The sequence below is a fragment of the Chinchilla lanigera genome, unplaced genomic scaffold (genome assembly GCF_000276665.1).
Source record: "Chinchilla lanigera isolate Chin_1 unplaced genomic scaffold, ChiLan1.0 scaffold00050, whole genome shotgun sequence".
NCBI lineage: Eukaryota > Metazoa > Chordata > Mammalia > Rodentia > Chinchillidae > Chinchilla > Chinchilla lanigera.
The window spans coordinates 11,816,031-11,836,943 of NW_004955451.1; the positions used below are offsets into that span (position 1 = coordinate 11,816,031).

Sequence of the window (20,913 nt, forward strand, 5' to 3'; positions counted from 1 at the left end):
GGAGGAGAAAGAAGAGACATCAGGCCTCACAAACCTGGGGGCTTCCTTGCTTTCAGTCTATAAGAATGAACTTTTGGGGCTGGGGATTTAGCTCAGTGGCACAGCTCCTGCCTGGCAAGCACAAGGTCATGAGTTCGATCCTCAGTACCAGAAAAAAAATAAAAAATAAAAAAAATAAAAAAATTTTTTAAAAAAAGAATGAACTTTCATGTAGCTTTTGTCATTTTGAGACAGGGTCTCACTATGCAGTTCAGGCTGGCCTTGAACTCATTGTGTAGCCCAGGCTTCCCTCAAACTTGCAGTGATCCTCCTGCCTCAGCCTCCCACATGCTGGGATTACAGGTGTGTGCCACCACGCCCTGCTAGTCTGCAGGAACTTTAGCCTTAAATTTCAAGAGTGATCCGAGATACTAGTTGGAGAAACAATTAAATACTTAACTAACTGACAGTGAATTAATACTGCTGGATGTAGTGGTTTGCCCTAGTTGCTGATAGCACATTTTAGATCACTTTGCTCAGGATAACAGATGTAAAATGGCTTAAGAGAAATTATAATGCTACCTACAAACTAGTATAAAATAATTGGTTTATGCCAGGTGTGATGACACACGCCTATAATGCCAGCACTAGGAAGGCTGAGGCAGGAGGATCATTTCGAGCTCAAGATCAGCCTGGGCTACAAAGTGAGCTCAAGGCCCGTCTGAACTGCATAGTGAGACCCTGTCTCAAAAAGACAAAACAAGGGGGCTGGGATTTAGCTCAGTGGCACAGCGCCTGCCTAGCAAGCGCAAGGTGGTGAGTTCCATTCTTGGTACCAGAAGAAAAACAAAACAAAAAAACAAAAAAAGACAAAACAAAACAAAATAAAAATAATTGGTTTACAGGGGCATGGCCAAGGCAAGAGGATCAGCATGAGTTCAAGGCTACCCCGGACTACATAATAAGACCTTGTCAGGAAGGAAGGAAGGACGGAGGAAAGAAGGAAGGGAAAAAGGAAGGGCAAAGAAAAGAAGGAAAGAAAGGCAGACCCACACAACAGTAGAAAGAAAGAAAGAAAGAAGAAAAGGGAGAGAGACAAAGAGAGAAAGAAGGAAAGGAAAGAGGAAATTCCCTTGAGGGAATCATTAGTCTCTGACAAGGTCAGTTAAGGGACATTTGGAGAAAGCAAAATAAACTAGAAATTCAAGGAAATAGAAGTGAAGAACATGGAGTTGCAGGGAGGGGGATCCTGTTTACCAAGACACACACACCAAAATTGCATAAAAATTTGTAGGGGCGCTTTGCAGTCACTGATTGCAGGAGCCCCGATAGATAACACTTTTGGCTCTTAAACTAAGCTTTGGAGCCCATATCCCCTCAGTCTAAAGGAAATCCGACACAGACCAATTTGTAAATCATCTGCCCCATCTGTTATATTTGTAATATCCTTTTATAAATTATTTTGTTTAAAATGTTTTTTTGAGATAGGGTCTTACTATGTGGTTCAAGCTGGCCTTGAACTCACTGTGTAGCCCAGGCTGGCCTCAAACGTGCAGTGGTCCTCCTGCCTCAGCTTTGAGATGACTCACACAACAGTAGACAAGGAGCAATCTGAAAGGGAAATTAAGCGAATCAGTCTTTTAGTTTATATGCCGTCCACTGGGATGGACTGAACCAACACCTCCACTCCAAAGACATTAGAGGCGGGCAGGGTCTCGCTCTGTAATTCAGGCTGGCTTTGAACTCACTATGTAGCCCAGGCTGGCCTCAAACTTTTGGCCATCCTCCTGCCTCAGCCTCCTAAATCCTGGGATTACAGGTGGGCACATTGGGCTCTCTGCTCTGAAGACTTTCATCCCTAGGGTTGGCAGTGCCTGGGAAAGTGAGGTAAGGAAGTGCTCTTGAAACTAGCTGGCTCCTCCAGGAACCCAAATCACACACACAGTGGAACTAGAGTATATTTAATCCATTTTCCTGTGAGGCCACATTTTTGTGCTAGTCACATTGCTAGAGTTTAGGGTGATGACAAAGACACATCTGTTGTCCTTAGGAAGTTTTCTATTTAAAAAAATGAGAAATATCAGCCTAGGTATTCCTGAGACACAAGGTCCATCTCCCACAATGACCTTTTAGTAACATTAGGGGGCAGGTATATTTGTTTCCTGGAACAGTTCCCTAAAAATGTTTAGCAAGGTCATCGGATATGGTGGCACATGCCTATAAACCCAGCTACTAGGAGGCCGAGGCAGGAGGATTGCAAGTTCAAGGTCAGCCTGGGCAAATTAGCAAGACCTTGTCTCAAAATAAAAATAAAAAGAACTAGGAGATGTAACTCGGTGACCTAGTACAATGGTTAGAGCACTTGCCTAGCATATGTAAGGCCCTAGGTCCTAGGTTCAATCCTCAGTACAGCAAAAATAACAATGAATACTTAGGAGGCTGAGGCAGGAAGATTGAAGCAAGTTTGAGCCAGCCTGAGCTACATAGTGAGTTCAAGACCAGCCTGAGCAGCATAGCAAGACTCTATCTCCAAAAAAAAAAAAAAGAAAAAGTAAGTAAAGATTAGCAGTGTCTCCCACATGCCCACATATAATGGATTGCTCATCTGTAAATTCCTTATACTTTTATTTAAAAAACAGTTTGATTGAAGTATAACTTACACACAGTACAATCTACCCATTATATATGTATAGTCCTACGTTATTGTCTTTGGTTAACTTACAGAATTGTGAACCAGTGTCACATTCCAGCTTATGAACATGCAACCACTCCAGAAAGTTCTCTTGATTGTGTTTGCAGGTAATCTCTACTCCCAGCCTCAGGCAAGCACAATCTGCTTTCTGTCTCTATAAATTTGCCTTTTCTGGATGTTCTGTATACGAAGGTCATGTACTATGTAGTCTTTTGTGTCTGGCTTCTTTCACTTAGCATAATGTTTTCAAGTTCTAGCCGTGTCATAGCATGCATCAGGATTCTGTTCCTTGCTGTTGATAACAGTATCCCACCTAAATTCTTGTCAGAGTCATTTATGTGTTGAGACAACACTACCCAGAATGCAAGGGGCCTGGTCCTTTTCATTCTCTGAGTGGCCTTTGGCAATTTCTCCCCTTGTCTGAGTTTCCCTTCCTCCATCCCATTGTGACCTGAGAGGAATGAATCATATGTATCCCTGCTGTCCAGTTATTTTCTTTTAAGAATCTATGTGCTTTTCATGGTCTGGCACTAGGCCCAGTATTCTAGAATTTTAAAGTTTCTCTTCCCACATTTCCTCTTTACCTGACTGAAAATTTCCGCCATATCATTATTATTAAGGATGAGGCCCCTTCATCTTTAAAAAGCTATGATTTAACAAGAAAACTGGATCCCCACTGAGAGCAACAGGAGAGCTGAGGAGTGAATGGCATCCTGTCCAAGTGAAGGCAGGCGCAAGTGAGAGAACTGACGAAGGAGGCAGAACGTGGTGGGCCACTGCAAGGGACAAAATGTGTCTGAGAAAGCCTGGAAGGTCAAAATCCAGGCCAGCTGGTTTCCCTGGGAGTCACAGGGAAGGGTTTCAGGGAGAGGGCAGCTACCAGAACAGAGGTGCTGAGGGATCGGACCCCCTCCCTAGCCTGTTCCCTTAACCTCATTCACTCTGCACACCTCCTTCCCAACCCCTCTCAGGCTGCTCTGCTCCTTCCGTGCTGACCCCATTTCCTCAGGATCTTGTTCCCTGGTTCCCTGAGGAGCCGGGCCTGACATTTCAGGCTGAGGAAAGGAGGTAGGTCGGAAAGAGGCACTGTGTGCCTGCGTCATCTTCTTGCTGTCTTATTATTTTGGAACGAGGGGGCCAAAGACGTAAGCTCATGGCCATTTATCGAGAACTTCAGAGACGGCCCCCAGGGACCGGGGAGTAGCAAAACTTTAGTCTTTGCTGAGCGGCTGCTACTCGTTATCATATTTTGGATGGTACAAATGTGGAACTCCCATTCTTAGGAGCTTTGTGGCATAAATGGGCACACAGGGTAGGATTCAGGTGTCCTGGATGTAGGCCAGAGAGTGCCTTCAGAAACATCAAGTTCCTGTGACAGCCATGCTTAATCCAGTGGCCAGGAAGATAAGGCCACAATTCACCCATAGCCTCTTGTCCCTCTTCTTCTTCTTCTTCTTCTTCTTCTTCTTCTTCTTCTTTTTTTTTTTTTTTTTGTTGTTGTCTTTTTGAGACAGGGTCTCACTGTGCAGTTCAGGCTGGCCTTGAGCTCACTTTGTAGCCCAGGCTGACCTCAAACTTGCAGTGATCCTCCTGCCTCAGCCTCCCAAATGCTGGGATTACAGGCGTGTGCCACCATGCCCATTTGTCATTTGTAGTCCTTTGTAGTCATCAGGGGCTTACTGCTTTTAAGACCCTCAAACTTCATAGGGACTACTTGGGGGGAGTCACTATACCTCTGATTCACTGCTGTAGGAAACAAGTCTGACTTTCTTTCTTTTTCTTTCTCTTTATTTTTTTTTTGGTTCTTGCTGTGTGGTTAAGGGTGGCCTTGAACTCACTATATAACCCAGGCTGGCCTGCATGTCTCAGCGATCCTCTTGCCTCAGCCTCCCAAGTGCTGGAATTATAGGTATGTACCACCCTACCCAGCCAAGTCAAATTTCTTAAATTCTCATCTATTTGTGACAGCTGTGGACATCACAAGACCAATCTGGTATCCAGGGTCTAAACATTTGCTGTTTTTTTTGTTTGGTTGGTTGGTTGGCTTTTTTGAGACAAGGTCTTGCTGTGCAGTTCAGGCTGGCCTTGAGCTCACTTTGTAGCCCAGGCTGGTCTTGCACTCGCAACAATCCTCCTGCCTCAGCCTCTGGAGTGCTGGGATTACAGGCATGTGCCACTACACCCAGCAGCATTTGCTGTTTGAATCCCCTAAAGCAAGTAAGTGTCCCAGAGATGAAAAATTATTGATATACTTGGTGTAGGGAACCCTCTACTTCTGAAGGTTTTCAAGCACCTGCCTCTGAACCAAAGTCTCTGAAAGTAGGAGCCAGGTTAGGCCTCTCAACTGGAATTGCATCTAACCCAGTGCCACTTCTCCAAACAAGCCTCAAGGTCTCCTGGACTGTGAATTCCAGGATGAGGACTACATCTTGAATATTACTGTCATTCCTTAGTGCCTAGCTCAGAGTCGGCCATAGTGGTCATTTCAATAAATCCGAGATGAGTGTTTTCACTAATGGGAATGGTATTGATAAGGGTGGCAGTAGAGACAGTAACAAAAATTTTCTTGCAAGTAAGAAAATGCTTCATAATGCCAGGCATTTCCTCTTAGGAGCACACTGTCTCCTGAAGTCATCGCAGTGGCTTATTTCATTAGAGGAAACAGACAGGGGCTAATCTTTTTTTTTTTTTTTTTTTGTACCAGGAATTGAACTCAGGACTTTGTGCTTGCCAGGCAGGCATTTGCCCCAAGCTATATCCTCAGCAGACGGAGGCTAATCTTGAGGTCCCTACCCTTCCATCATGCCCATGCCAGAAGAAGCTATCAGGATAGAGAGGGGAACAAGGGCCACCTGGTTGGGCATGATACCTAGTAAACACAGGACAGATTTCCCCATACCTACCTCCTTCTACTCCTTCAGCTAAGGTCAACTTCAGTTTTTTGCCAGCAACTTATCAGGAAAGACCATAACTTTCTGGACTCCGAAGATTCAATTCTTTAGCTGTGCCACCCCCAGAAGCTCTTTTTCCACTTTTCAGTTCCTGGTACCCTGGCTTTAGAATAAAGTTTAGAGTCTCCAAGGTAAGAATATATCTGTAACAGGATATGTCCTTTTATTATTTTTCCCAGTACCAGAGATTGAACCCAGGCCCTTATACATGCCAGCCAAGCACTCTATGATGGAGCTACACTCCCAGACATGTCATTTTATCTTTATTTTTTATTGATTTATTTATTTTAATCTTTTGGAGACAGGGTCTCACTATGCAGTTCAGGCTGGCTTTGAACTCACTTATGTAGCCCAGGCTGGCCTCTGACTCACAACGATCCTCCTGCCTCAGCCTCCCAACTGCTAGGATTACAGGTGTGTGCCACCACACTCGGTTTTTTGTTGTTGTTGTTGTTTGTTTTTTTTTTTGTTTTGTTTTGTTTTTGGTACTAGGAATCAAACTCAGGACCTTGCACTTGCCAGGCAGGCACTTATGCCATTGAGCTATATCCCCAGGCCCATTTTTATCTTTAGAACAAGGCTTTGGGTTTGATGGAGCAGGGGTGATCTGGCACAGAGAGAAAGCCATTTTCCCAAAGTGTTTCAAGAGTCCTCCTCCTAAGCCTTTTACCTCTAATATACACTATACAATTCAATCAATAAAACCATTCATCATCTCTCAAGACTTCTAAGAATCTACATGTTGAGGGGTCCTCGATGCTATAGGTTTTCAGGCAAGGACAGATTTTAATAGACCAGTTGGTTCACCCTCTTGCTGTCAGGCAATGGTCTAGAGCCGTGATGGTGAGCCTGTTAGAGCTTTCAATAATAACAAACAGCCTGCTATGGCATGCATGTCGTAGACTCGCCACCACTGGTCTAGTGTGTTGGTTGGGAAACTACTTGAATCTGGAGTAAACAGAATTAGGACATAAGTCTTGAGTCTGCCATTTATTAACAGGATGACCTTGGATAAGTCATTTAGCCTCGGTGACTTCACCTGTTGTAGAATGATGACAATAATGTTTGCACCTCTTACCTTACATGCCTACTGTGAGAATTAAGTGAGATGATATATGGGAAAGTTATAAGGCACTAGACAGATGTTAACTTTCACATCTCAGCCAGATTCATATCTTTAGAGACTCTTTATGTAAAATATAAATAGTAAACCTGTGTTCATGAGAAAGTTTTACAAGCTTAGGGATTAGAGGCTCAGCTCTGGAGTCAGGTTGCCTGGGTAAACTGGGGCAGGTTGCTTCTCTCTGAAGTTTCAGTAAGGAGGATCTGTCTCACAGGTGTTATAGTGAGCATTCAGTGAGATTATTTATTTTTTGTGGTTCCAGGAATCGAACTCATAACCTCACCCTTGCCAGGCAGGTGCTGTGCTGCTAAGCTACACCCCTGGCCACACAATGAGATAATTTATGCACAGTGCTTAACACGGACCTGGCTCGGAAAGAGAAATTTAATGAATGTTACTTGCCACCATTTCTGTTTTTATTAATGAAGATATGAGGCAAGGTGGTCCAATAAGATATGATAGAGTTCTGAACTAGGAGTTGGAAGGACTCACCTCTTTGGACTTTAGTTCCCCTACTTGCACCATGGGAAGAATGTATGGTTTGCCTCCAGGTAATCATGTGCATCTGTAAAAAGTGTAGGAAAACCTTGGAATGGTTGAAATTGAGAAACAATATTAATGCAAGATATTCTTGAAACCGAATCTATAATGACTGAGTTTTTATCAGTTCATCAGTTTTGGTGCATTCCTATCTGCCTTTGATAAAGTGGTCCCTTTCATGGAAAAGCAGGGCAACAATTTTTTAGTCATCCAAAAAATTCCCAGGTCAGATTTTTTTCGCCCTCATCAAATTCTGAAGCAAATCCCTCAAACCTGCAAGAGCGCCATCTTTGCAAAGAAAGCCCTTCTATAGAATGTGCCATTGTCTCACTTGTTCTGCGTATGTAGGCTGATTTAATACTCAGTCAACCCTTGGATTTGCATTTCCCCTATCTGCTTCCCATATTTAATCCCAGTGTGACCTCTCCCGTGCCTTCCTTCACTCTGATTCGCTAGAATGGCTTCAGGGAATACCTTCCTTTTAACATTAAACTGGGCAAAACCAGAAATAGCAAGACAAATCAGTAGCAAGATCAAAAATAGAATTCATAGCTAAATATAAATCTAAAGGGAATTATCCAATTATTTAGATGGTCCCTTATCGCAGACAATCCAGAGTTGGCTGACTTTTGCTTTTTCCATATATAGAACAAATGGTTAACAAATACAAGAGCAGTATGTTTTCTTTTGACACGAGTAGTAATTTTTAATGTTACTTTAGGTGTGGTTTTCTTGCCCAAATGCCTGTATGTATTACAGCATGTGATTTTCGAAATTGCATATGTTCTCTTTGGGGACCATCCAGTCTCACTGTGGCTTGCAGGTCAGAGAGCACTGAACTGGGAAGGCCAGGTTTTGCTAATGGAGTCCCTTTGCAAACTTGGGCAAGTTTCTCTGTCACTTTAGTGCTTTTTTTCTGCAGAGGTGGACTTGGAATTGTCGATTCCGACAGGAAATTCCTAGCTCCCTTTCGGAGCCCCAAACCTAATATACGGGCCACCATTTGTTTTCTTTTCGTTTTTTTGGTACTGGGAATCGAACTCAGGACCTTCAGCTTGCCAGGCAGGCGCTCGTACCACTGAGCTATATCCCCGGCAGACATGTTCTCCTAAGGTTGGACCAACCAACAGTAGGAAGCTGGGAACATGGAGGAAGACAAATGTGGACGTCACATGAAGCAAGGTAGCCATTAAGTGCACCCATATAATACAAATCCTATGCAAATGATATGCAAACTTTACAGTACTTTGTGGAATCTTAATTTGGAGTTTGCAAGCAGCGCTGAGAGACTACGAGTACTTAAAGCTAACGTTTTTAGGTTAAACTAAATGTAGTGCCTTTTGAAGTTATCACTTTCTCCGTGCTACTGGGGCTCAACAGCTTAAAGTTTGACACTCCGCCCCCCACAAAGATTTCACTAGTGTTTGATTCCAACCTACACCCGGTCCCGCCCCCTCAATCCCGAGGTCACGTGACATCATATTTGCATACTACCTGGGACTGGGTGTGACGCTCCCCTTTTCTGAGCCTTCTCATTGGCGGCGCTGGAGAGCCAGCCCTTTCGAGACGGCCCAATCAGCGGGCTCTCGGACCTAGGACAGCCGGAGGGGGGCGGGGTGGAGGTGGGGTCTTGGTTTGGATCGCTAGGCATATTTACCAATCATCTTCGGGAACGGAAGAGCCCGCCGAGGATTGGTTGAAGGGGGTGGGCCCGGGGTTCTATAACCCAATTAGAGCTCTGGGCTGCGGGGGCCGGTCCACGCCCGGTAGGACAGATAAGCAGCGGCAGCGGGGGTTGGGGGACTGTGTGGGGCTCGTCGTGGGTCCGAGGCAGGCTGGCGTCCGGGCGGGCGATGGCGGGGGCCGCAGCGGGCGGCAGAGGCGGAGGTGCCTGGGGGCCAGGGCGTGGAGGGGCCGGGGCGCTCCGGCGGGGCTGCTCTCCACCAGCGCCTGCCGGCTCCCCCCGGGCTGGGCTGCAGCCGCTCAGGGCTACGGTCCCATTCCAGCTGCAGCAGCCGTCTCAGCGCCGGGACGGGGGTGGCCGCGCAGGTGAGCCGGACCCGAGCGGGTGCTGGGGGAGGAGCGTTGGGGGAGGGGCACGCAGCGGTGGGGGGAGGATACTGGGAGAAGCGTGAGGGGGCAGTGGATGGGTGCGAGGACGAGAGAGGGGAGCGCGCAGTGTGCGAGGGCGGAGGGAGGGAGAGCGAAGAACTGTGAACGTGAGGCGCAGCGCCGGGACAGAGTGCAGGGAGTCGCGGGGCCGAGAGGTGAGCGATGGGAGACCTGGCAGATGGAGGCTGGTTTTGGGGGCGTAACGGAGAAGTGGGCAGGGGTGCCGTGGTGGGAGAGTGAAAGGCCGAGGGGCTGGGAGCGCGGTGCGGGAAGCAGTGGCATGGGATGGGGGGCGCCCTATGCCGAGGCTGCGCGAGGAGCGAGCGGCCGGTGGGCGCCGGGCGCCTGCACGGGGAGGGGGAGGGGCACGGAGGCGAGCCGGTGGAGCCATGTGTTACTTCTCCAGCTCAGGTTCGGCCCCGGCATCCCTCTGCGGCCCTGGAGCGCCTTTCTGCTCTTCACGTGCGCTTCCCTTGCTGCCGCCTCGCGGAGCAGATCTCCGCTCGCTGGAGTAAGTTAGTTTAACGGCTTTTGCTGTGGTACAGACGCTCCTCTCCTGATTGCCTACATTCTTCTCGCAGTGGCCCAGAAGTTCTAAGGTCCCAGATCACTGACCTGCTTAGTATGGCTGTCTCATTCCAGCCATCCTGTGCGTGTACGCATGTGGATAGGGTCTGAGCAGTTCGCCCCCTGCACACCCCGCACGCCCCAGGTTGTTTTGTTCTAAGCATTGTCAGCCAACGTGGCAGTGGGGTGAGGGTTACAATCAACAGTGTGGCAAATATCCCACTTTCTGGTACTCAAAGGTGTCTTAATAGCAGCTTGATGTGGGTGTGGGAAAGCTAGGGAGGAGCAAGCTTAACCTTATGTTCACACTCAAAACCCAACCGGGAGCTGCAAATGCAGGCACTCGAGCCCAGAAAGGAACCTACTTGCACGAGGAGGTTGGCAATAAGTTGAAAGTGAGGCTTGCGTTTGATTCACACCAGATGTAAGATCATTGCACACTTCCAAAGTCCGGGTCTGTACTAAATGTACAAAAGTCACGGTCCCTGCCATCTTAACGGTTAGTGACATTCTCTAAACCAGAGTGTCTGGAGCTTGTGGTTACTAAGCTTAGTTGCTGCACATGGAAAGTTTAGTTGTTACAGTGCCTTACTAGGTAGGAATGGAATTAATCGGGTCTCTGAGGTAGAAAGCCCCTGGTCTCGGGACCCCACCATATATGTTAGCATCACATCTTGGAACACAGAAATTTGGTCAAATGTGGTAGCAAGATGGTGAATGAGTAGTAAAAGTATGTGTAGAATCCGGTGCCGTAGAGGGAGGCAATGCCCAGGCAAACTCGAACTATAGCCTATCAGGAGCTATAAAGGAAACCACAAGACTACAAACCTGTTGGTTTTGTTTGGGCTTCCTTGAAACCAAGGAAAGTTAGAACAACAAGCACCAGAGCCCGTCACTTTTAGCAGAAGGCAACAGAAAGCCTCCCTGTGTAGTAGCTGGAAATGGATTAGTAATTGCATTTTAAGAGCAGTTCCTTGGTGACTCCCATACAGCTAATAGTAGAAGGACACCTCTTGGTGGATCCTGTACAAAGGGGAAGAAAGTAGGTTTGGATGCTTAAGTTTTTTATATGGCCTACTCTTTTTGTTAGGCTCAGGGCCTCTACAATACTGGCATAAACATGGGAAACTAGAGTTCTGCATAACTTGTTGGGTGACTTAGAACCAACTGAATGGACTCTTGTACTTTGGGCTAATTGATCATTTCTCCCCCTATTAATATCTCATCGGTATTAATAAGGCATTTGCCTAGTGGGTGGTAGGATTATCTGTAGATTTTCATGATTTGTTTTTTTTTCTGGTACCGGGAATCAAACTCACGACCTTGAGCTTGCCAGGCAGGCGCTGTGCCGCTGAGCTAAATCCCCAGCCCCTAGATTTTCAATAAGGTAGGAGAGTAAAAGAAAAAAGCAGGAAAGAGTAACTGGGGCTGTGCATTTTGTTATGTCCAAGCATTAGAGGAATATACCTGGCCTTTGGTTTGGGGGCACATACATCAGGTTTGCTGCATGTTGACTTCAGCTTTCATGTATGTTCAGATTGTTTCCATTCTGTGCCCTTGGGGAGCAGCAGCAGGGGTGATTTCCTCTAGGCCAGTAGGACTTAGATGATAGAGGGGAAACCCTTGCTATCATAAGCCTGAAGAGGATGGCGTTGCTAGTTTTGAATCTAGGTTCTGCCATTTACTAGCTGTGTGCCTTTTAGGAAGTTACGTCACTTCTAAATGCCTCAATTTCCTCATCTGTGGATAATGCAGATAGTATTCTGCATCATAAGAACCAAAGAGTTAGTAAAATGCTTAAAACAGTGCCTGGCACACTTCTGGTGCAATCAAAGTGTCTGCTGCTGCTTATGTTGTTATTCCCTCCTGTGAGCCAGGGTGAGAGCACTGTTGGCCAGAGCCCATTGCCTTTTCAGGCTTCAAAGAGCAAACCCAGATGGGTCTGAAACCAGTACTGCAGGTTTTAGAATTTCAAGGCCTCCTCTTGCATTTTTTACTCCCTCATCTTTTAAAATGAGCTTTCTAAACAGGGCTCTGAAAACCAACTGTTTCAAAAGGAATGTGAGCTGGGACTTGGTTTCAGGAACAATTAAATGTTGTCACCATTTGTGTTTCCCATCCCCAAATGATGTAACACTCAGGGCTGTGCAGTTATCTCTGCACCACACACCCTACTGTGTTCTCCACAAGATATAGTAGACCTTGTAAAGAGAGTTATGGTGTAAAGAGCGGGATTTCCCTTCTGCAACCATTCGTCCACCAGGGATGTCTTCATAGAGTGAGGAATGGCTTCATTTTTATGAAGCTGGGCTAGGAGTGAGGAAGGCCGAGAGCAGAGAGAGAAATGAGGGTCAACGCTAAGAAAGCTCAGAGCCACTAGTGAGTAATAGAAACCCAGGATAAATTTCTTACTGCAGTTGCCCCTTAAATTAAATTCTCTTTTGTGTCTTAGATTGGTTAGAGGCTAATAACTTCTGTGTTCTCCCAGGACCACTGATTATGGACAAAACAGGAGTAGGAGGTGGCATTTTCTGGGATCCAGTCTTACCTGTCCTGTTTAGTGTCTCAGTCTCCATATCCCTAGGATGAAGATAATAGGGGTTTTGTTTTGTTTTGTTTTTGCAGTGCTGGAGATCAAACTCAGGACCTTGGGCATGTTAGGCAAGCCCCATGAAGATAATGTTTAATCAAGCGGTGCTAATTATTTCTCCAGGGGACCAACCCCACTCAGGCTTGCCGGCTGACTGGGAAGCCAAATGCTGCCTTGGCACCTCTTCTACCCACCAGAATCTTTTAAAACCAGGGTTGGCATAGATAGCTTGTAGGCCATGTTGAGCCTTCTACTTGTTTTTATAAATAAAGTTTTATTGGCACACAGCCACACTCCTCCTGTAGGTATTATCTATGGCTGCTTTCGTGTTGTCTGTGGCAGAGCTCAGTGGTTGTGATAAACTACCTACAAAGCCTAAAATATTCACTATACAGTACTTTATGGAAGTTTGCCTACCTTTTCCCTAAATAATATACCTGACTATAACTCCTATGTTAAGTCAGTTTCAAAAGGGTATAATGTTTACCTCCTCAGAAAACCCTAGGAGGGTAAAGAAAGCTAACAAGCCTATATCCCTGCTTATATTTTAGGGGAGAGGGGACCACTTGCTTCCAGTCTGTTCCCAGTCTTTGTGGAAGATCAGCGCATGTGACTTCCCACCCCCACAGTTGTCAGGTGACGTGATCCGTGATCGTGGACATCACATCGCTAATTTGAATTTACATAAAAGCTTAACTGTTAGGCAAATTTGCTCCCCCTCCTTCTTTATGTGCTCCTCCTCTCCTCCACCTAATAACTCAGACTAGTGAACACATTTCAAAATTAGATGGAAATTATCACAGGCATATCCTGTTTTCAATTTTTCTCATTACCTTTTAGTTTTCTGAACAGATCCTTGACAGCTAACAGTAGTCATGGTTACCTAAAATACTGGCTTCCCCACCGGGACATAAGAAGGGTAGATTATGTCAAGTAGCAGTTAGGTTTCCCAGGATGGCTGTTGCGTGAATATAAGGCAGCATTGTTATTAGCAATGCTACTGGTAATTATTAAACTCCTTTCCTTGTAATGCTTTGCAAACTTAGTCCTTGGGGGAAGGGTGTTTAGATAGGTATGGAGCCCTATCAAGGAGGTTGAATATTAAAGATCCCAAGAGGAACCCTTCATCACACTGACGCCCAGTGACAGAAAGAGCCTGGAGATTAGAATAGAGTTGGAACTGTCTATGCCCAGGAGCCATCTTGCTGGAATGAGGCTTGGGGGTGCAGTTAAAATTCTTTAACAGCTACAGGTGGCCTTCTCCAACCTGTGATTGAGGCAGCCTCTCTTTGGGAATCATTAAAACCCCAGCTAAGGGCCGGGGATATAGCTCAGTGGCATAAGCTCCTGCCTAGCAAGCGCAAGGTCCTGAGTTCGATTCCTAGTACCAAAACAAAACAAAACACCAAAAAACCACAGCTAGACACGGTTTGCTGTTGTTTTTGACAGCGGTGCCAGTTCCTAGCACCCGGTCAGCAAAGTTGCACGGCTGACGCATCTGACTCTTAAATTTTATCACCAGCGATGGCATCCTTGACTTGCATTTGGTGACATCTTTAAATTGCATGTCAAGGATGTCATCCCCAGTGACAGTTGCTGAACTGTCTTTATCTCTTTTGTTGCCCAAAGGATTGTGGACTTACGTGTTCTTCAGTATTGTGGAAAGCAGAGAATTAAACAGTAGGGGAAGTTTCCCCTTATATAACATAAGCTGAGAGATTGTAAACCCTTTGAGGTCAGTAGAGGAGGGGCCGGAACATCAATGGGGTATGGTGAGAAGAGGACATTGTTTTCTCTGGTTCCACATATGGATCTCTAGGAAATCTGATTGCAAAACTTTCATAGTGATGGTGCTAATTGGAGTGGGCTTTCATAGCCAAGAAAATACTGTGTCTTCATTTACTGCAGAATTCAGTGTATCCCTGATGATGTGATGGATCCCAGAGCCTCACTATTCCATGATCTTAGTGGAGCTGATAGAAATAGTGTGTCCTCCCGCAGTTTCTTAGGAGTCTCATGTAGAGCCCTTCTGCCAAAGGATGCAGATGTCACAGGGCATCGATATCTTCTGGGGAAAGGTCTGTTCCAGAAATTGTTAGGCTACTGTCAAGCGCTGTTTGCCACTGGCTCAAGTGCTCTGACTGGACGCACTTGGGCTGACTTGGATTCCACAGGCAGTGTGGAGCCCTTTTAAGGGCTGGAAGAGAAAACCTGGTGTTTCCTTCCCGAGCAGTGCCCACTCCCACCAGCAAGTAGTGTAGTGAGAGTGGACGATCCTTGTGGCTTATTAAGCTCTGCTCCCCTCTGAGATGGAAGTTACTCTTCCTTGTCCAGAAAGTGTGAGTAGAAGCCAAGAAAGGCTGAGTGGGAAATCTGGTGCGCTTTCTTCACTGCCCGAGTTGCAGATTTCATTATTTGGATTAACCAAACATTATTGGGGTATGAATTAACCAAGCGGTAGCCAAATTTATTCACACAGTTAGATCAAGAATAAATTCTGATCTCAGGAAACAGCTTGGGATGCTATTTGAAATTCATAAATTATCTCTGCCCAGTTTCCCATGGGGGAGCTTGGGCGCGGCTGTGTGGTGGGAGGCCCTGCTACAGCTGGCTGTGACTCCGACTTATAGTGCCCACCAGACCTCCTGGTTTTCTGGCGCTTTGCTCTCCCCCCAGGGTCATGACACAGCCGAATGCCGAGCTCTGGAGTCATTTAAATGCTTATCCTCTGGCCCAAATAAGCCTCAGTTGACTTTGCTGTGTGGGAGCACCATGGCCAATCGGGGCGGCTTTAATGAACTTAAAAGAATGCTATCAAAGTATTTCACAATAGGAAAACTTGAAGTTGAGCCCCAGGGGCCCTGGAACTGACGTCCAGGCCATGTATAGACACTTACCTGGCGCTGTTCAGGCACACAGGCTTGTGGGGTTGCTCATGATCCCTCACAGCTGACCCCCGGAGGGTGGATGGGGTGACTTAGGCTCAGCCGTGCCTACACATTCGCACTTTGAGCTTCCAGCTCCCTGATAAAAAGGGTGGGGAGGGGAGGCTGGGAAAACTCCTGAGAGCTCTGGGTTCTCTGAAGCAGTTGGCCTGGGACTGGGAGTTCAGGAGTATTCTCTTAAGAGTCCCCTGAATGTGGCTTCTTAGACAACGGGCAGTGTTTGGCAGGGCACCATTGTAAATTTGGGGTGCCTTCTCTCTGCCCTTGAGCTCCTATCCTGCAAATTTCAGGGAGAACTGTGTCTGTTAGGGGACAGTTAGGGCTACCACCAGCTCTGGGACTTGAATCCCTTATCGTCCCATCCTAAATGAAGACCTGTAGGAGAGTCACGAAGTGTAGATATAATGCCTCATCCTTAAGAGCCAAAGGTAGAGCTACATACACAACTCTAAAACAGCTGTGGACACATCTGCAAGGGAATAAAATAGAAATTCAAACTGGAGGAGGCATACAATGAAGGAATATTCAGTGTGCAGTGTGGTTAATTAGGGAGCTACTGGGAGGTTTTTAGTTGGCTTTTTAAAACTGCTGGTCTATTCTAAAGTTAAATTAAGTTTCTACTCTCTTCTTTCCCTTCTCTTTCAAAAGTGACATTGTTGGGGCTAGGGGATGTAGCTCAGCGGAGAGCATGTGCTTCACATGTATAAGGCTCAAGGTTTAATCCCTGCAAGAAAAGCACTGCAAGAAAGAAGAAAACAAGTGATTATTTTAGTCAGCTGTGTTCCTTCCTCTTCCCAAACCTGGAAATTGCGTGCCTGCCTTTTTAAGAGGTAGGCACCTCATGTTTCAAGTTCAAGTGCAATAGAACTCACTCTGCAGCTTGAACAGATTTGAGTGTTTTGGGGGAGGGAGGGACAAGGCAGATGGGGAGTGTCATGCTTAATAAATACTTGTTGGATTGAGCTGCTGGAAAGGAGCGGGGAGGGAGGAGGGCCCACACCTCCCCCCGGGCTGTCTTGTAATGGTCTTTCCCATTTCTGGTCTCCACACATGGTTTCCCTCTATAATACCTCTCTGCAGCTACTTACAAGGCCCCCACCCTCCTCCAAGTGTTAGTTTTCTCTCTTTCTTTCAATCACTGGTCTCCTATTCATCCTGGTCATTGGGCTTGAAGCCCAGCCGGTGGCAAAGACGTGGCATTTCCATGGATGTCATTGCTAGGCCTGTAGCTTCTGTTCCCAACACATAGCCAGAGGGTGAGCTTGGGCAGTTACCAGATTGATGCATGGAAGCAGCCAGTTTGTAGGATTTTGTTAAAAAGCCAGACCACCTGGCCTTAGGCTTAGAAGTGGATCTGGATGATGGGCCAAGGAGACCAGGATGAATGCTGGGTGTCTTCATTCCGGTTTGCTTTGTCCCCATTTCTTAGCAGTGCTACTGTATGGCAAGGGAAGAGCGGGGTAACAAACCTGAATCAGTGACTTTCTAGGCCAGGGAGCAGAATTTCCTGTGAGCCCTCGGGTGGCCTCTGAGGTGTGAGGCCTGTCCCACGCCAGGCACCATCCTGTGATACCGGGTACTGCTGGTCCTCCTCCTTGAGAAATGCAGGACAGAGGTGCTGTCACCATTCCCCATCCGCGGGACCTGCACTGTCACCACGGCCTGTGCTCCTCTGCCGGTGCAATGGCCACTGTGGGTCTGGTGGCTTAGTCAAAGTGGTTTATAAACTTGCCCAGCTGGGTGTCACTTGGAACGGAGTGCGCATGTGATTGGGGGGGTAGGCAGCACTCTCCTTCCTCCTCCTCCTCCTCCTCCTCCTCTCTCTCCTGCTGTGCTTGGAGCCTGTCGCGTCACCCACACAACTTCATGAGAGCCACCCCTGATAACACATGCATTCCCGGCCCCACAGCTGCGGGCTGGCAGAAGCCTGCCCCAGCCCCCGTGTGGGGATTGTCTGTTTAGCTGTTTAGCGCGAGCCCATCAGATATGACACATGCAAGCTGGGGGTGGGGTGGGTGTGGTTAGCATGTGGCATGATAGAGGGGACACAGCCAGAGGGCTTTCGAGGTGATATGGTGGGGCTTGGCTGGAGATAGTGGGGAGAGGAGGGCGTGAAGCCACCTGGTGGGGCTGCGCATCCTAACACCCAGAGCAGCACCTGGGCACGTTCTCAGGGAAGCCCTAATCCTGGGTAGTTCTGTGCTCCCAGCAGAAAACTGAAAGAGCTGCTGCCATAGAAAGAGTGTGAATCCCAAGCCGGGTGTGGTGGCACAGGCCTGTAATCCCAGCACTCTGGAGGCTGAGGCAGGAGGACTGTTGCAAGTTCAAGACCAGCCTGGGCTACAAAATGAGCTCAAGGCCAACTTGAACTGCATAGCGAGACCCTGTCTCAAAAAGACACACACACACACACACACACAAAAGAAAGAGTGTTAAATCCCAACTCTGGAAGGCCCCAGAATTCACATGTATTTTTCAGTGAAATGGAAACTGAAGATAGCTTTTGTTTAGTTCTTGCTGCTGATAATCGGTTTCTCACTCATCCTTGAAACTGTCCTGCGGGTGCAGGGAGCATTTCCGTTTCTGCAGATAAAGAAACTGAGGCCCCCAAAGGAAGTAACTTGCCCAAGACCACATGACCGACAGAGGTCTTTTGCTTTATTAAGCAAGGGCTCCTTCCATTATGTATGAGAAGCCTTTTATGTGTCATTCAAGGCTGGCACTCCTCCTCCCTGCCTGCCGCACCCCTCCAGCCTTTGTCCCCTTCCTCTTGTATACCTGTATTCCAGGAGCCAAGACTCATTGGTTAAACGCAGTGAAAATGAATTGGAAAATGGGATACGGGAAGTCTGTTCCTCCAGCACCCTAAGTGACCAGCCATACGGTGCACTTTTACACCTTGTGCTTTCCCTATGAGATACAGGTAGGGGTAGAAACTGGAAGGCGATGGTACTATGTTACTGTATGCGTGGTATGCTGGTGGCTTTGCTAGTGCTTCTAGCTGGTTTAGGATGTAGAGTTTCCATGTGCAATGAGAGGGTAACCAGGGACAGGTAGGGCGCAGAAGGCAGATGTGTGTCCTGCCTCTGTGGGGTCGTGGTTGCTGAGCTGGGCCTTGTCAAGGGACACATGCTAAGATGGAGCTTATAGGAGAGGGTGTCTTATTTGTGACAATGAGAGACCAAAAAAAGCACCTGGGGAAAAATGTGGGTGGTGCATTCCTGTGGCAAGGGGTAGGTGGGTGCAAGTGGCATTGTGCCACGATGACAACTTAGTCCCCTTGTGGAGAAAGCCCTTGTGCGCCCTCCCCCCAGGTGGGGGAGAAGCCTGGGCCACATGATCTACCTGAGCACACTCCCCCTTCTTTATTTATTTTTTTGTTTTGTTTTTCTTCCGGTACCAGGAATCGAACTCACAACCTTGTGCTGGCCGGGCAGATGCTTTGCCACTGAGCTAAATCCCCAGCCACCCCCTTCTTAGTTTAGATTAAGTAGGAAAGGGGCCCTGTGATTCATGCACATGCCCAGTAAGGGGAACAGGAGGGCCCTGAGCTCTGGGACAAAGCCCTACCTGGGCACATGGTGTCTAGAGAATCACCTGACCTGCTTCTTAGAGATATGTTTACCTCCTGAGGGGTCACAGGAAGCTCTCCCTCCAACCAGATTTTTTGTTGTTGTTGTCTTTTTGAGGCAGGGTTTCTCTATGGAGTTCAGGCTGGCCTTGAACTCACTTTGTAGTCTGGGCTGGCCTCAAACTCACAGTGATCCTCCTGCCTCAGCCTCCTGAGTGCTGGGATTACATGTGTGTGTCACCACACTTGGCTGTCCAATCAGATTTTGTATAGTTTTTTTTCTTTTTTAATTTTTTTTTTGTGTAGTAGGGATTGAAAACAAAGCCTTCACATTTAGCTACATCTCTAGCCCTTTGTAAAAATTTTTAGTTTGAGACAAGGTCTTGCTAAGTTGCCTAGGCTGAGCTCAAACCTGATATCCTCTTGCCTCAGCTTCCCAGAGTGCTGGGATTATAGACATGTACCCCCACACCAGCTTGCAAGGAATTCTGTAAAATTCTAGTATCCATGTGCTTCTGTAGAACTCTTCTTTCCCAGTTACCTCCCAACCTCATGAACTAAAATCTCCACACAACACTGTATAATAAAGCTCTTTCCATGGTTCATATGCATGCTTTGTTGTTATTTTTTTGTGGGTTTCATTATTACAAAAAAAGTGTAACCAGCAACCTTACAGAACTTTTCTGTAGGTTTGCTGGGCCCTGTCTTTGTACCGGTTCCCCTCAAAAGCGGAGCACTTCCGTGCTTGCTGCTGGCGCGGTCGGTGGGGAGGAGCGGAGCCTGGAGCCCTCAGCAGGCAGCAAAGAGGTCTCCTTTGCTTTCTCTCCATCTCTAGTCTCAAATCCTCCTCTCCATAGTTCCATGTTGTTTTTCAACAGACATCACACCAAACCCCACGGAGGACAATGTGTGTGCCTGTGTTGTGTGTGAGTGGGTGTCAGGTGTGACTGTGGGAGGACGTGTGAGCATAAGAAAAAACGGCATGTGGAAGCCAGCAGCAGTAAAGCAAGCGGGGCAGATGTCAATAGGCAAATGCGGGTGAAGACTGCATGGGCGTTCTTATATTCTTCTGAGTCCTTTATCTATCTGTACACTTGAAATTATTTCCAAATAAAGTGTTTAACAAGTAAATATATGCCAGACTAATGTGAGTGTATCTGGAGCGCTTTCAAATGGAAGGTTTCTTCTCTACCCTGGTAACATCTCTTATTCTCCCCCGTATAACAGACAGAATTGGCACTCAGCCAGGTTACAAGACCCGTGTGAGTTCACATAGCACGCTGGGGCGGAGGCGGGATTTGGGCCTAGGTATGGTTTCTGTGGCAGACCACCTCTCAGGACACTGCAGCTTGCTCTTCTCCAACTGGACAGGACTGACGTCAGGTTCTGAGAGCTGACTGGGTACCTGCTGCTGCTTCAGGTGCACGTCCCACCCGTTGTCCACATGGACCTGGCGGTGCTGGTACACGTCTGACCGTGCTCGGGACAGCAGGTGCCTTCCAGGGAGAACCATCCCACCCCTGTCTCCTTGGGTGCCTCACTCACCTCTTCATTTCTCCGTACACAAAACCGGGAGGCTCTTTTGCACCAGGGCCATGGAGTAAACCTACTTCCCATTTAGATAGGAGAAGGCAGGAAGAGAGGGACAGATCGAGTTTGGTTTGGAAAGTGATGTCAGGTTACAGGCCCAGGCACATAGCTCTCCTTCACCAGGTACCAGTTGCTGTGCCCACTGCCGTGGGAATGTCTGACCGCGGGGCAAGGGGGTGTGTGTGGCCTAGTGCAGCACATCACACCCAGGGGCCAGCATTACAGCATCACACACAGCATGGCTTGCTGTGAG

At 47.3% G+C, this 20,913-nt stretch overlaps 1 protein-coding gene across 5 annotated transcripts in view; it reads left to right on the plus strand.

The window, feature by feature from the left end:
- Nucleotides 1–9,050: 9,050 nt before the first annotated feature.
- Fam117a (family with sequence similarity 117, member A) overlaps nt 9,051–20,913 on the plus strand; it is a 43,307-nt gene continuing 31,444 nt past the window's right edge. Inside the window, exons 1-2 of one of the 5 annotated variants that reach the window (XM_005394191.2) lie at nt 9,051–9,334; nt 9,804–9,908. In XM_005394191.2, coding sequence (XP_005394248.1) covers nt 9,139–9,334; nt 9,804–9,908 — 301 coding nt within the window. In that variant the 5' untranslated portion in view covers nt 9,051–9,138. Of the gene's footprint in view, nt 9,335–9,392; nt 9,553–9,803; nt 9,909–20,913 lie in introns of those variants that run through there. The other 4 variants (XM_005394189.2, XM_005394190.2, XM_005394192.2 and 1 more) reach the window with 4 other exon arrangements.